General features: G+C 41.6%; 1 protein-coding gene across 1 annotated transcript; it reads left to right on the top strand.

Moving 5' to 3' along the window:
• The first annotated feature begins 5047 nt into the window (after window positions 1-5047).
• vdac1 (voltage-dependent anion channel 1) lies at window positions 5048-14672 on the top strand. The gene is made up of 9 exons (XM_080509156.1): window positions 5048-5126; window positions 7252-7321; window positions 10502-10551; window positions 10734-10886; window positions 11055-11107; window positions 11583-11810; window positions 12458-12608; window positions 13371-13428; window positions 13570-14672. The coding sequence occupies exons 2-9, from the start codon at window positions 7255-7257 to the stop codon at window positions 13659-13661; spliced, it is 852 nt and encodes a 283-aa protein (XP_080365282.1). The 5' UTR covers window positions 5048-5126; window positions 7252-7254; the 3' UTR covers window positions 13662-14672.
• The last annotated feature ends 1372 nt before the right edge of the window (window positions 14673-16044 follow it).

The raw sequence follows: 16044 nt of genomic DNA, 5'->3' as shown, positions 1-16044 counted from the left end.
GGTCAAAGACTTCACTTGCTTTTGCATTATTGGTGGGTTTTTTCCCCTTGTGATTCTCCTGAATTGCACCCAGTGAATGAATGGGTGATTTCATTCATGGGTTTGGACCCATCGTCCCATTTTATAGCAGAAATCCCTTCAAACTTGTGCGACTGGAAACTTTGAGCCATGAGAGCGCTCACAAAAACCCTCTTTTAAGCGCCCTGAACGACGCATCTGATCCTGCGGAGGGTAAAAAGGTCACAGCTCTTGGATGGTAAAGCGAATCTAAGCGAAGTGATTTATCTCCTCTGGATTCTCCAGACTCTGCGGAGGTTGCGGACTTCCACCCCGAGTTGGAAAAAGCAGCAGCATGAAGTAAAGTCAGTGACTCATAAGAGATGGATGGGATGGAGGGATGTGGAAGAGAGGTAGAGGAGTTTGGACCCTGTGTGAACCACCGAATTAAAAAAAAAAAAAAAAATAGAAGAAGAAGGATGACATGATGCCTTATTTAGCCACATGTTTCAAATTGTGGCATCTGTTAACAATTTATTTTATTTACTCTGGTGATGCTGGGCCCGGACTGATTAACATTTTCTGCAGTGTTTGTTGTCTTCTGGAGCGGGCTTTGACTGGCACTCGCTGATGGCTGTTTGAAGTGAGCACAGCGTTGGCTTTGAAGCTTGGGGGATGAAAGCAGAGCATCCAGATATGACTGGAGGATAATCCAGAAATTAATTTTGGCCGCCTCTGAAGGAGACCGACAGGCGACAAACATGTTACTAGCTGTTGATTAAATGTTACTTGAGAATCGGTGATGCAAGGACATAAGACGGGGGAATGAAACTCCTAAATACACATCAGGAAATAAGTTAAATAGGTTTGTTTAATGCCAACAAGCTGTGGATGCTGGTGAACGAGTAAAGGCTTGGCCATCTCTCCTCATCTGTACTGTCTCCTTTAATTTATGAGCCATGCTGTTTGCAATTGTGACTTTAATTATCATTATTAATCACAGTTTCCCCCCCCCTTGTGATCGCAAGCAATAAACTTATCAAAACATTTTATAACGATGCTGCATCCAAACTGGCAGATTTATTAAAAAAAAGAAAAAAGTGAAACAAGTTTGCCAGCTGGCATAGTTGAAAAGTGATTTTAAAGTTTCTTAAGGCTTTAAAAAGCAGATCTGTCTGCTGCAGGTTGTCACAGGTGAAACTTACCCAAGTGAATAGTTTAGTTACAGGAGAAATACACTAATCCGTATTTAATATTCAATGTACTCAGAAAAAAAAAAAAAATCCATCTTCAATATAAAGTCCTCCCGGCAAGTGATCAAATGTGTTTGGCTTTGACTTTTCTTAATCTTATAAACTAAATCTTGTGCTTGTTAATCCTTTTTCCATAAAGAATCACTTAAATGCAGGATTTCAGTCAAATGTGTGTGCGCAGAATATCTTACTCACTGCAGAGTTTAAAAGACATAAACCTCCCAACTAGAAACACTCACCCAAAGCAATAATGAATTAAATCTTAGTTGTTTGCGGCTGAAAACTTTGACTGTGAAAATTGGTATGTTTGCAATGAGGAGAAGGAAAATATTACAAAAATGTTTCAGATTTTTTTTCTTTTTTTTCCAAAGACAATAAAATGCATTAAAAAAATCTATATTTTTTTTAATGTTTTGATACATTTTTATAATCTTTTATGGTGGTTTTTCCCCCCCTGTGTACTGGATAGCTATTGACATGAAAAAACGCCCCAAAATCTATTTGAAAGTAATTCCTACATTTATAATTTGCTTGAAAAAATAAATAAATGAAAACTTTATTTGCAACATCTTAATTATTTGCAAATCACATAAAAAAAAAGAAGATTCAAACAAAAACGAATCACTAAATCACCAAAGATTTTCTTTCAGAGACTTTATAGCATTCAGGAACAAGTTCCCTGCAGCTCCTCTAATATTTCCCTGAAAGTTCCTGACAACTGAAGTGTCAGAGATTGTTACCAACACTGACATCCTCTGGTTAAATGTTGAAATACAAGCAGGAGTTTAGTTGCTGTTGGATCCCATGATGCCAGCCCCCTCCTGTCCATCACAAGGAAAACAGAAATATACATGCACAGGCAAATTAAAACCTCCTATAAGCATCAATGAATATATGTTTTCAAGCTGGATTTGATTACACAGACAGGAAGAACATGCAAATTCCACACAGGAAGGAACACAACTGGATTTAAACCAGGACTCTGCTTGATGGCGACGACAGAACTGACCACGACGCCAATATTTAACTCCTCATTTTATATAACTCAAGAATTATTGTGTGTAAATACACAGCTGCAGGCATCTTGTGTTTCTGCAGCGAGTTGCGTCAGTTGCAAAGGAAACACCTTTGGGTTTTGGCAAAGTTCCCTCGTCTCAACCACACGGCAGTTTCTGTGAAATTAAGCGCAGAAAAATTTTAAGAAACCAGCGAAAACGTTCACAGCCCTGCGTTGCATTCCCAACCATGTGGCTCCAGCTTGTATTATTTTGAGAGCTGTTTTGTTTCCTCGGTATCATAAGATTCGTGGTTTTACTCAGCTATGGACTGTGAAGATGGTGAAGAAGTAATAAAAGATAAATACATATTTTCAAATTAATTGATCCTGTTTTCGTAATGTATTCAAACTAAAATAATTGGATGTCTTTTTTTTTGAAAGGGTAGTTTTTATGATACAATCTCTATTTAGGGTAAAGATGGATCTATGTATTTATATTTATGTTGTTTTTTTTTTACTCCTGTATGTGTTGTAAATATATTTCTTAAACAATCGATTAGTTACTTCCTGCAGTCACAATATTCTTGCAACCGCTGAGGAGCAATCATTTTGACCAGTGATTCCATGAATCTCTACTTTTCACGTCCTGTGTAGATCTGGGATGATCCACATGGTTTTTGTTGTTGAATGAGTATACGCCATGCATTTACTAACATACCCTTTATTGATGCAGGCAATCTGTACAGCAATTCAAATACAAATTACCGAGATCTTTCACATAACAATGAGCGATAATCCCTCTAACAATCATCTGAAGATGATCTGCCGATTCAGAAATGCTGAAAGAAAAATGGGATAGTGTTTAATAAATGTAAATATCTGCACCATGCATAGTGGTTGAGTCACAGATGAATGATGGCAATATGGTCATTAACATCATCTCTATAATGACGGTGGTGTATTTTATGTTGCTGTGTCCTGTGAAGATTCAGCTGTTTTGGAAATGTAAAAACACAAGGAAATGAAAGAAAACCCTTTACTTGTCTCTTTATGCACATTTTTTGTTCTGTATTTACTCTTGCATTATTGGATTAATAATTTTTTTTTTAATAAAAAAAAATACACAAACACCAAACAAATGGTGACATATATAGCATACATATTTTTTTTTTCTAAAGCAATGCTTAAAGGTACATAAAGTACTAAAACAAGTAGCAGTTTTATTCACATTTGTCATTATATGACAGCAGAGGTCACCTTTGCTCTGATGTAACAGCCTCCACTGGTCTGGGCCAGGTTGTGAAGACGGTTTGATGGATCAGATAGGAGCTAAAGCTGCACAAATCTGATCTCCAGTCAGCTAAAAGGTTTTTTTTTTATCACAACTGCGCATGCGTGAAGGTTACAGGTCGGCGTTACCGAAGATAATGTCGATGAAGAGAGACACCCTGTGCTTTTTCCATGTTAGTTATACATTTAAAGTGAAAGGCATAAACTGTAACAGCACCAAATGCCTCTCCTTAATCAATATATTTTCTCGTAGTGAGGTGCATTCCTAATATACGTAGCTTGATTTTGTTGTAAGTAAATCCAACTATATACATATTCAAATTCCTGGAACTAGTTTATATTGGTGTCACTGCTTTTGCCGTCACATCCCCCTGAATGGATTTCTTTAACCAGCAGTTATGTTCACACATGTTGTGAAACCTTTTTTATACCGAGTTGTGAAACAGCTTTGCTCCTTGTTGTGTCACATGAGGTCTGGAGGTTAATTCCTCTGAAGCAGTGTTTGCCAACAGCACATTCTGCTGGACGGCTGTGGAAGTGTTAAACCAGAGGAAAGACCAATGTAGGGCTCCTCATTGCCTTTTTCTAATTGAGATTTCACAAAACCTAAAATTCTTATTTTTTGTAGTTCAGTATCAGCAAACCTTACCCATTATTTTTGTTTTTGATGATTACTGATATATGAGTAATGAATCTATAATGAGGGATTATGGACTTTTTAAAAAGCAACCGTGTAGGAAATAATGTCAAGCTAATATTGCATAATTAATTATGATAAAAGCTTTCTTTTGATCAGATCAGTAGATATACAAACATTTTCTCAAATAAAAATTAAACAGTTAATTACTGCACTTGCTCAACACCTGTAATTATCAGAGGTTGATGCTGTAATTTAATCTGTCCTGTGTCTCATCTACTTACACTTCATCAGCTAATTGACAATGTTGTTTTGTTTTGGGTTTTTTCTAACGATCTGTGCTCCCCAGTAGGCTCTTTGACCCAGTACTGAGTAGGGTCTTGGAGTACTGGGTACTCAACCAAAGGTTCAACTCAACTCAACCCTGTCTTTTGAACTAAGCCTTCTTTATGTTGCGCGCAAGTTAGGCACCCCGTTGTGATGTCCCATGCAAATTCCGCAACGTAATGCGTCAATTAGTAACTCGTTACTCTCATATGACCACTTTTTTCAGTAACGAGTAATCGAACGTGTTACTACTTCCAAAGCAATAATCAGACTAAAGTTACTTCTCCAAGTCACTATGCGTTGCTATTGTAGCGTCTTGCAAAATGAGTTTCTTGTCTGCAAAGCCGCTTTGATATTAAACAGAAACGGGAACTCATCCGGAAGCGTCAGCTTGTTCGTGTGCGTCTGAAGAAGTGTTTGTGAGGAGGGGGTGAACCATCTTGTCTCGTCTCGCCTGACGCTTCTTTGACGCTGAGCTGCGGCGACTTACGTGACTCCAACAGGGTTGTGGGACGTGACGTGACGTGACGCGACGTGACGAGACGCCGCGCCTCCTCCTCCCTCTTTTCTCCTCCCTTTGTGCAGCTGACAGGCTCCTTCTCAGCGAGGACTGGAACACTCAGAGGTATGTTCTGTCTCTTCTCCTCTAAGGTCTCTCACAGCCTGGGGTGTGTCTGCAGCAGCCTGCCCTCCCGCCGCCGCCACCGAAACTCCTCTTTCCCGGGGCTTCGCCGCCTCGCTCGTGCGCTTTAAGCCGGGAGGGAGCTGCGTGGTCGGGCGGCCTGCTTGCTCTTTACGAGCTGTTAGCTCGGAGGCTAAAGTTTTGGTTTGCGGTCATCCGGTTGCAGAGGGTGCGGATATCACCTGCTGTCACGTTGGGGGTTTCTAGTAAGAAGTATTAGCGTGCTTACGGTGCTCTCATCACTGCATGTCGTGACATTGCCCGCTGGAAACACACTTTGCCCGGCGTCCACCTTGACGGCGAGCCGATGCTATAGCATGCTAGCAGCGGAGACGGGATGGAGCCTTCACGCCTCCCTGACCTCTCCATGCGGGTGAAATGACCCCTGCTGAGCTCCCTCCAGACATCCAGTAACCATAGTAGAAAGGTGTTTAATCTCCACAATCCACCACAAGCAAGGTGTGGCCGAAGGGCTGTCAGGTGTGGATGTTAATATGAGGAGCATCTCATTGATCCTCATATTCAACATTGTTCAGTTTTGAGACCAACTTTCTCGAGAAACTTTTTCCAAGGTGACACGTGCAGGGTTATTCTCATCCTCTTGACATGTCCCCAGTCAAGGTCTTTGTAAGTGTTTGCCTTTTAAAAGGAATGTGTCAACTGCTCTTACTGAGGGTGTTTATGAGCATGCCAGGATTAGAAACTTGTGTCTCAAGCTGATGGTTTGCTCTCCAGCCGGAGAGGACAACAACATCCAAGACAAAAGCGATGTCTATCCTGAACAAATGCAGAGGAGCTAGTGTGGTGATGCAATGCAGCAGAGGCTCTGTTCATGTTATAACTGGAGTAAAAGGGTGGAGTTGTTGGATTCTCACCCGGATCTTCCCTGGCTTTGAGATCGAATTGTCAACACCCTGCAGTTTGAACAAAACAAAACAAAACTGAGCAGTTTTTCCAGTATAATCTCTTAAATCACGTGTCTAAGTCTGGTCCTCCAGGGCCGCAGCCCTGCATGCTTTCTATGTCAACAGGGCTAATTGCAATATCAGTGGCTAGTAATCAGACTTTGTACTGAATGTGGTGATGGACCATTATGAGATTCAGGTGTGTTAAAGAAGGGAGACATGGAAAACATGCAGGGCTGGGGCCCTCCAGGATCTGAGTTTGACACGCCTGTAAAATGGTTGACAAGACTTGTGCATAGGGAAATAAATAGATTCTTCATTCAATATTTCAAGTAGATTTTCTATAAAAAATCCTCCCAACCTGGCGGAAACGGTGTAAAAGTCTCCAGGATTATTACAGATGTTTTGGGATGTACATAGTTACTATATGAAGTGACACTGTCTTGCAGCTTTCATATATTAGATTTTTGTGTCGTTTGAGAAATGTTCCTTATTTTGCGAGTTGAAGAAATCCTAATCCATGGGCCACTATTCATTCCCGATTTTCTATCTTCTGTCAATACCGGCGTGTATGTTATCAATATTCCTACGCAACAGCTGCATCATGATAACATTTACTGGTGTTGAAAAATCTTAATTTATTCTCGTGCTGAAATGTACACGTCTTGCACAACAGGCTGCCGATGAAACAAAAGACAAAGCGTTGCACAGATACGTGGGAACAGCCGCTCCAGAGGGTCACTGAAAGGTCTGCTTTTTTGCAGTGTTGCCTCCTGAAGTCGGCTTCTTGACCTTTCAGATCGGATTCAGAAAAGATGGTTGAAGGTGTAAAGATGAGATGTAATTTTCATAGTTGCGAAAGAAAAGTTGAATAAAATTGTAATTGGGATCGACAGTGAATGTAAAGAGTTCTACCTGGACGCTGCACTGCAAGTTGTGCTGAGGCGCTGATGTTTGTATTTTTACCGTTCACTCTCCATTAGTGACCTCCAGTCGCTCTTGTCTTCTCTCAGCACCGTCCCATGACACGTCCCTCTGTTCTTCTGCCACAGTCTACTTACATCTTTCTCCTTTCTCACAGCCCAGGCAGGCGTGGAGGGAGGGAAAGTGGGGAAGATAAATTTTCAATGCACATCTTTGTTTTTTTTCCCTTTTGCTTTCAGATCATGGCCGTACCTCCTACCTACGTTGACCTTGGAAAGTCTGCCCGGGATGTTTTCACCAAGGGATATGGTGAGCACCGCGTTGGCTTTTCTTCTTCTCGTTATTTTTCACTCATGAGAGTTTGCTACATATACAAACTCCTCTCACTGTCCTATCCAGTGAGGTACTCCAGGAGATTTTCCATACAGCGTTTCCCTCTCGGGGAAATCCGAGACTGGCACTTGACATAATGCTTAATGAAAGCAATTAATGCAAACCAGTCAATGTGTGGAGTTTCCCAGCAGCTCAACCAATGATGAGGTGTTAGACGGAGCCTGCAGTTAAACTGGGAGTCTTGTGGCTTTGTGCTCCAGCGGGTTTGGAAAGTTTACCAGTCAATGTGGGCTGCAGAGCCGCTTTGATGGCGGTCACATAAAATTTAAAAACACAAAACTAGAACATGAAATCATTTGGAACCAATGATTTTTATCTGCACTTCATGAAAGAAAACGCATTTTAACCTTTTATTGGAGAACTGTAGTAATTATTAGGGATGCCACAAAACACCATGTAATATTTGTGCATCCCTAATAATTACTACAGTACTGATAGGAGTACCAATCAAATCCCATAAAGTGTTATTCATGAGCCATGCGTAAATGATATGCGAAGGATATGCATTGCTGCAAAACACCTCTGCACGGTGTCAATGCCACACCCACCTCCAACCGCCTTCAGTACACATAGGGAGGTACGTAGCATCTGCCACACGCAGATTGTAATCAGGTTTGGCATGTAGCATCACTTGTGTGCGAGTCCCGAAACGCCTTTAGCATGGAGTACGGCTTGGAGGGAATTCCTCCTGAATCCACTGAGCAGTTAAAGCAAAGAGCGACATCAGGCTGACCGCTGGTCACAATGTCGCCGTTCATGAAGTTGCCGTGTTGTAGGAACTAGCTTTTGCCTCCTCTTGATATTTTTGCAGAAAATAGTTTCCGGTCCGTCTTTCGTTCGTCATTCTCTTTAATATTAAAGAATCTCCAAACTGCAGACGTTGCTCGTGTTCTCTTGCATACGTGTGGGCGGAATTGGGCGACTCGCCGGGTTGTATTGAGGAGCTTTCACGAGTATGAGTACGAGTGCTCCTTCAGCATCGAAACCGATATCCCATGCTGGTATCAGTGCATCCCTAGTAATTATGCAACAACTATTATTTTATAAGAATTATAATGCTGAGTATTGAAACAAGTGCTACTGCTGGTATGTTTTGTTCTTTTTCTCCAGTCACTAATTAATGCATCAGATTTGAAAGTATTATAAAAAAACATTATAAACAAATTATAGATACTTTACCACGTTGTATTAACCTGCAGAGTGTTTTTTTTATCGTACTGCGAAAGGACTTGTTCTTTGTTTAGTCTCCAATTGTTCATCATATTGTGGTTACCTTCTTTGAACACTCTGTATGTTGTCACGCGTATTGTTCAGACACACTGATCCAAAAGCTTGTGGTTACAGACTGGACTTTTTTTGTAACTTATTAACTTTTTATGAAGATTATTGTACAGAGATTTAAAGCTGTTCTCTGTGACGTCTTACCTGAATCCGACATGCATGTCGCCGTTGTGTGTTGCTCGTCAAAACTACAGGAGCCTTCTTGGTTCATTCTTAAAGACATTCTGGACGTTTTAGACTACGTTCACATTGCAGGTCGTGATGCTCAATGCTGATTTTTTTTGTTTGTTGGTATGTTATGTAATAATGAGCCCGCCATACAAATGCACAAAATAAACAAAGTTAAAAGGCAAGAGAGTTTGGCTCCCAAATTGGAAGGTGCCACCATATCTGGCAACGCTGTTCAGCCAGGGTCGATTCATTTTCCAGTGGTTGTTAAATATGAGCTGAGAAACTCTTGAAGATATGATGAGGAGAATAGGGTAACAAGAATACAGCTTTCAACATTTGACGGAGCCGCTTCCTCCGGCGCTTACCCGTGACGTCAGTCCCACGTCAATGACAAAGCAGTCGCATTTGGAAAAGTATCCGAATTGGTACCACATACAAACAAGACCTGGAATTAGCACTTTCACACAGCCGCAAAACGGGTCGGATATGAGTCACTTTTGAGTAAGAAATCTGAATTGGGTCGCTTTTCCCTGGAGTGTGAACGAGGCCTTCGTCTGCTGCAGCTGGCTCATCACCACCCAGAGTACAGTTTTCTATTCACACCCTCTCCAGCGTGTTTAGTAACGAAGCTCGGATGCTTCCACTTCTTGAAATGCTGGTATTGTTGACGTTACAAGTGGCCTTTGGACTGTTGTCACTTTCCACACTGAAATGTTTCCACACCGCTGGCATTTTGACTCGGTCCTGATCTGATACTGTGGTTCAGATGAGGACTTCCATGCTGAAAGCATTTGACTTGTAAAAGTGGTCCAGGGTTTTAAAATGTGCACCTATAATGTTTGTATTTCGTCCATTTTAGGATACTTTCTCAAATAAATACGATGATCCATAATGGGATGTAACCAATCATTTACAGAAACCCAGTGAGAAAGTTTCCCAATTTAAGAACCTTTGTGAGCTAAAAGAGGCTTGAGGTTTGTTCTCTTGGGTCACTGTATAAATGTCCCTTGAGGGTGTTATTTACACAGATTTTGATGTATTCATCCGTCACACAAAAAACTATTTCTCTCAGAATCTGATCCCAAAAATCTACAAATGAAGTTTTTATTTGATCATGGAATGGATATATAGTTTTAAGTTGCCCTTAAAACAGTTTGGATGTTCCACCTAACTACATATTCCCTCACCCGGGAAGGCTTTGCCAGAAAAATGTGTACTGAAGGTTTTATCTGCAGCTCTCTGGTCCGTGGTCAGACGTACTGCAGAGCAACATGAACAAGGTCGGGATGTGTCGACCAACCTTGTAGCTGTTAGTCATGGCGGCATTACCACTCTCACAGGATCCCCATGAAATCAATGCGCATGTCCAGCCAGTGGCATATGAAATGCCTGTAAAAGCCCCCTGGAGGCTGGCAAATGTGCATTTCATGGGCTTAAGTCAATGATTGACCTTAATGTGTTTTGATATCTCATGAGAGACTCTTTGAAAGTGTGTCTGTAAAAGAATGTTTGGTGGGGATTAATGCGACAGGATTAGAGTGCTTGTTATTTAGAATTGTAGCCAATTAAAGAAGCCCGTGACGCATTTGTTGAAGTGGTTACATATTTGGATGCTCATCTCGGGTATTGTTTGATCTCTTTCAGGCTTCGGGCTCATTAAACTGGACCTGAAGACAAAGTCCGAGAATGGACTGGTAAGTTATTATCAGATAATCCAAGCTGTCAGTTCAGTCTGCAGTAGTCCTATCGTGGCTGATGAGTTGGTGGCTGGTTTCTTTTCTGATCTCTAAACATGTCCAGGACGGAGTCTTGAGTAAATGCAGGTCTGTATAAGTTGGCTATTTGTGATGCTGACTCAACTCTCTCCCCTCTGAAGGAGTTCACCAGCACAGGCTCTGCCAACACTGAAACCAGCAAGGTCGCTGGGTCACTGGAGACCAAATACAAGTGGGCGGAGCACGGGCTGACCTTCACGGAGAAATGGAATACTGATAACACTCTGGGGACCGAGATCACCCTCGAGGACCAGGTGTGAAAACAAAAAGACATGATCCAATGTTAAAAATGTGAATTCAAATCTGTGTTTGCGTCACAGAGCATGGACAGAGACTCGATTTGTATTTAAGTGGTGTTCATCTTCATTTTCTGTAGTTTGCCCTGTCAAGTGTGTTAATGTTACTTTTTGTTGTGTCCACAGTTGGCCAAAGGACTGAAGCTCACGTTCGATTCATCCTTCTCGCCAAACACTGGGTAACGAAAACTGAATCTGAAGTCTTAGAAAGTGAAAACTGATGAGTAGAGATGCACCGATGCTACTTCTTTAAAAGAGCAGCACCAACCTCGAGCTGCTCCTTATTAAATGCCATTACACTTCCAATTCTTCTCATAGGGTTTGATTTTCATCTGATCCTTTCAGATAACATTTAAATCACACTTAGACATTCACTGTATTGATTTCTTGAACCTGGCATTTCACAAAAACATAAAAAAGTCAAGTATAAGACTCCACTTACCAGGTCGTCCACATATCATATAGGCTAATGCTGACCTTTTTAAAATGTTCCATTCAACTGCCGCATCAATGCATCACTATAGAATTGTGATCAATTTGAATAAGTGTTTTTAACATAAATGTTTCACAAGGCACTGTCCACTACACCTACCGAGAAGTATTTAGTCTAATATAATATAACAGCAATTTAACAACCTCCTCTCATCCTCACAGCAAGAAGGGTGGCAAAGTGAAGACGGGTTACAAGTGTGAACACATCAACCTGGGCTGCGATGTCAACTACGACATCAACGGGACGGCCGTCCACGGGGCGGCAGTGGTGGGCTACGAGGGCTGGCTGGCCGGATACCAGATGACTTTCGAGGCCGGCAGGAACAGGATCACCCAGAGCAACTTTGCAGTCGGCTACAAAACCGACGAGTTCCAGCTGCATACGAACGTGTAAGACGTCATGACGCGTCAAGCCACCATCACAAGTCGCTTTAACGACTGAAAATGTGGAAAAGAAGTTGCGTATTTAGCTCGACGTGTAGTGTAATGCTGCTGATGAAATGAAAAGTTAACGTGAGGCGAACCAGGACCTGATGATAACGGTGTGCAAAGTCCTTCTGAATGAGTAGGGATGCTACAATTTGCAATAGTGATTCAAAGTTTTTGTTCCACACTGAATGTGTGGAACTGATGCGTTGGATATTTTCTCTCTCCGAATCAGAGCTTTGATCCCGCTCCCTCCTCCTTCTCTGGCAGACTGACTTGTTACCCATTTGGCTCACTGCAGAGCCTCGAGCTGCCTGCAGGATTATTCTTCTGCTCCGGTGATGGGATTTACTATATTGAAAGTGAGATGGAGTGGTTGGTTGGCGGGCTCCAGTGAGAAGTAGTGCCAGACTGTTAGTCCGGCTTCCTGCTGTGAACCTGGCCAATCCAGTCTGTTTCAGTCACGGCCACTCGAGTTCAGACAAAGTACAGCAAAGCTTTTACACTCTCATCAGAAACAAACGACGCGCAAATCCAGCCCGCATTTGAGCCGGTCGTATCACCCCCAACAGAAACCTCACTGACTGCTTTACATAACTGTTTTCCCACAGAAACGATGGCACGGAGTTTGGCGGCTCCATTTACCAGAAGGTGAATGACCAGCTGGAGACGGCCGTCAACTTGGCCTGGACTGCTGGAAACAGCAACACTCGATTTGGAATCGCCGCCAAGTATCAGATCGATCCCGACGCTTCCTTCTCCGTGAGTAGCGTGTGATCGCCACGAGTGGAGTTGTAGCAGTGGAGCGCGGTCTTGTACGACTGCCGCTTCTTTGGTGTTCCCTCCATTAGAAAATCTGGTCAATTTATTTTTTGACAGAAAATAAACTCTTACTTATGGGCCTGTTCTGCTTCCTTTTATTTTTTTTGCTCCAAGTATTTTCTCTTTTTGTCGGGAACTAAATTCAGCACAGAACCTGTTTGCTGCTGCTTTTCACTGCAGAATCACAAGGAGCCTGACTCACTGAAGGGAAATGCATTCTACTTACATACCGTTACGTTTATGTGTGTTTTTGTATGTTTTAAATGTTTTGTTTGCTGTTCCTGATATTAGGTTGGCTCAGTTTGAGGGGAAAAAAAGAAAAGTGAAGGTAGTTTCCCACATGGATGACGAGACTTGTGAGCCAAGTTGAAATTATATGAGCCCCTGTGGTTGCATCTTGTTCAGTTAGACTTTAAAGATACTTGTGTACTTCTGCAGGAGCAAGTCCTCTATCACATTAGATCTTAAACCCCACCTGCAGTTGAGCTAATTAGAGCGCCTGTTTTGGTCATCAGATACACTCTCCAGTGACTCTGATCAACACTGCCAACATGTCATTCTGAAGAGAAGTCGTTTTGATTTACACTTATTCCTTAAGTGTTTTTGGGAATCACTGTCGATTTGTTAACAGTTTCCTTATAGAAGGCTACACATTACATCCATTCATCAATGTCTTTTTCTTGATCTGTGGTTTTCTCGCAGGCCAAGGTGAACAACTCTAGCCTCGTGGGCCTGGGCTACACTCAGACTCTCAAACCAGGTGAGTGCTCTCTGTTTGCAGCCCGTGTGCTTGGATTAGCTGGAGTCTTTAACAATGAACTGAATATTTAAAGTTTACTTTAAATTCTACTACTGAGGTCATTTCACAGCACTTTGTCCCCAATTCTGTTTTCTTCCACAGGCATCAAGCTCACGCTCTCTGCTCTCCTCGATGGCAAAAACATCAACGCGGGCGGCCACAAGCTCGGTCTGGGTTTGGAGTTCCAGGCGTAAGAGGATGAGGCCGACGCCTCCCCCTGTCCTCCCAGCACACATGCATTCCCCCTCCATATAAATCCCCAAAATAATAATCTGAAATCCTGTAAAGATTAGCTCTCCTTCACAGAAAGCCCCTTGTTTCCCCTACACGTTATAGCTGGAAGACGGCGGAAAAGTTGACCCGTTCACATCATAGTGAATTGCTCGTAAAGGACCACCTAAGGGAATCGGTGAGCCCACTGTAGAACAAAAAACCTGCACTTGTCAATCCGAAAGTTTGATCTTGTAAGGGAAGAGTAGCTCTGAGTGCAGTCATGTCGGCCTCACTCGTTTCAGTTCATGACATTCATACATGATGCTTTAATTTGTGTCTTAAAAAAAACAAAAGGGATCAGTTGCTCCATCAGTCCAAAATCCAAAAAAGGGCTCGACAGAGTTAGCATACAGTGAAGTAGTTACACCACTAGATGGTGCTGTTACTGAGCGCCTGAAAGCACTCCTCACACAAAGATGAAATGGTGAAATCACCATTTTATTTGAAACACACTGCACTGGAGAGCTCTTGTGTTTGTCTCCATATATTCTATGATTGGAAGGGTTAGTCGTCCCTGATGTAAGCAGCTGTGAGTAGCTCTAAGAGACACTACACCCCAAATGTGTACATTCTTGTGTTTTTGTCTCACTTTGTCTCTTGTGTCTGTGCATTTGGTGTGATTTGTCTTTTGTTACATATAGCTAAAAGAGATATTATTTTATCGATGGTCTTGCGTAGTTTAAATCCACCTGAGAAGTCTTACGGAGGCAAAGACCCGTCGGCTCTTCCTGGTCAAGCAAACACAAGAAGAAGAAAAAAACCAACAACCTATTGTGTGCACTCAGCTGATCTTTTGTTGATGAAAGTTACAGAGGATGAAAAGTATAAATACTGACCAGGAGAGGGTACTCTTCCACAACTGGTTATGGGAGTCATGCTTGGTGTACTTGACAGTATTGTCATTACCTGAACTAAATAAAGAACATCTTGAACCGGAACTTGGCGTGTTTGTTCTTTTGTCACCTCACATTGGAGTGACATGTGGTTTACTGTTATCTGGCCTGCCAACAGATCAGTCTGAACTGGTCTATCATTTATAGCTTCTTTATACAAGTTTTCTTCAAGGTCTTTTGCGTCTGAATTTAACATTAATAACAGGGTGCACATCGTAAAAGCAATGTAGTGTCCATCCCGTCCTTGGCAGCGTACCTTTAGGTTGTGTGGGAACACTTAAATACAGTTACAAGCACACACAGACAAGAGAACAAATTTTAAAGAAATAAAGGGTCATTGATAAAATTCAGGGTGACGACTGTAAATTACTTAAGTGGACCAAATAAATAAGACGGCTGGCTCAGTAAATGTTCAATGAATGACGGGTCAACCATGTGAGCCACAGAAGAATGTGGCCTTTCAACTTGGTAGATTCAAGCCAGACCAGAATGGGTCTTAACATATTTGAACAGGAATTAGGACTAGGTGTGGCCCCCACCACTACCCAGACAAAAAAAAGCTGCTTGGAAGCAACGATACAGCTCATGCTAAAAGAAGAGAAACCTGTCTGTCCCTCGTGTAGCTTGTGGAGCAAAATAAGCATCAGGTCTCTAAGATAATTGCTCTTTTAAAATATGTGGCTGAGCAGGAACATTATTACTGAATAGAAGTATGCATGAAAATAACCACACCTTCAGAGAGACAATGAAATCTGGAGGTACAATATACACAATTCTGTAAAGCACTTTGTGTTACATGACATGTATGAAAAGCGCTATACAAATACATTTCTTCTTCTTCTTCTTCTTCACAATAGACTGACGATGTCATCAAGGGTTAGAATTTTTTTTTAAGTTCGTAATGCAAGGTCTTCAGTATGATGGTGTATTACTTGTAACAACAGCAGTATCTTAACTACAAGGTGAGGCTAAGGTGTGCATATTGATTTCTAAAAATAAACCCCAGGTCATTTGCTTTCCAAAGCTGCACAAACATCAGCTCATGGTTAAAGGTGGTGGTTCACAACACACTCAGAATTCTTAATAAATTCTTAATTAAGTTATGGCAAGCCAATTAATTTGTCAGACAAGGATCCCCTTATGTCAGTCTTGTCTCTTAAGAGACTTCATTGTCATAATACGTGGTCCACAATGGGGAAATTAACAAAAGGCAAAATAAAATATAAAAAAATGAAATAACATTGGTTGTTGTATGTGGAACTTTGTAGAATTATATATGACAAACTCTGTTGGTTCTTTATGTTGTCTGGACCGAGCAATATTTTTTTCTGATTGACTCATATTTTTATAACACAAGTGGCTTCCAAACCAGAAAACCTCGTCTTTGTCCATGTTTCAAAGCTTATTCTTG

The sequence above is a fragment of the Blennius ocellaris genome (assembly GCF_963422515.1).
Source record: "Blennius ocellaris genome assembly, chromosome: 14".
In the NCBI taxonomy this organism is placed as follows: Eukaryota; Metazoa; Chordata; class Actinopteri; order Blenniiformes; family Blenniidae; genus Blennius; species Blennius ocellaris.
This window is presented reverse-complemented; position numbering and strand designations above follow the sequence as displayed.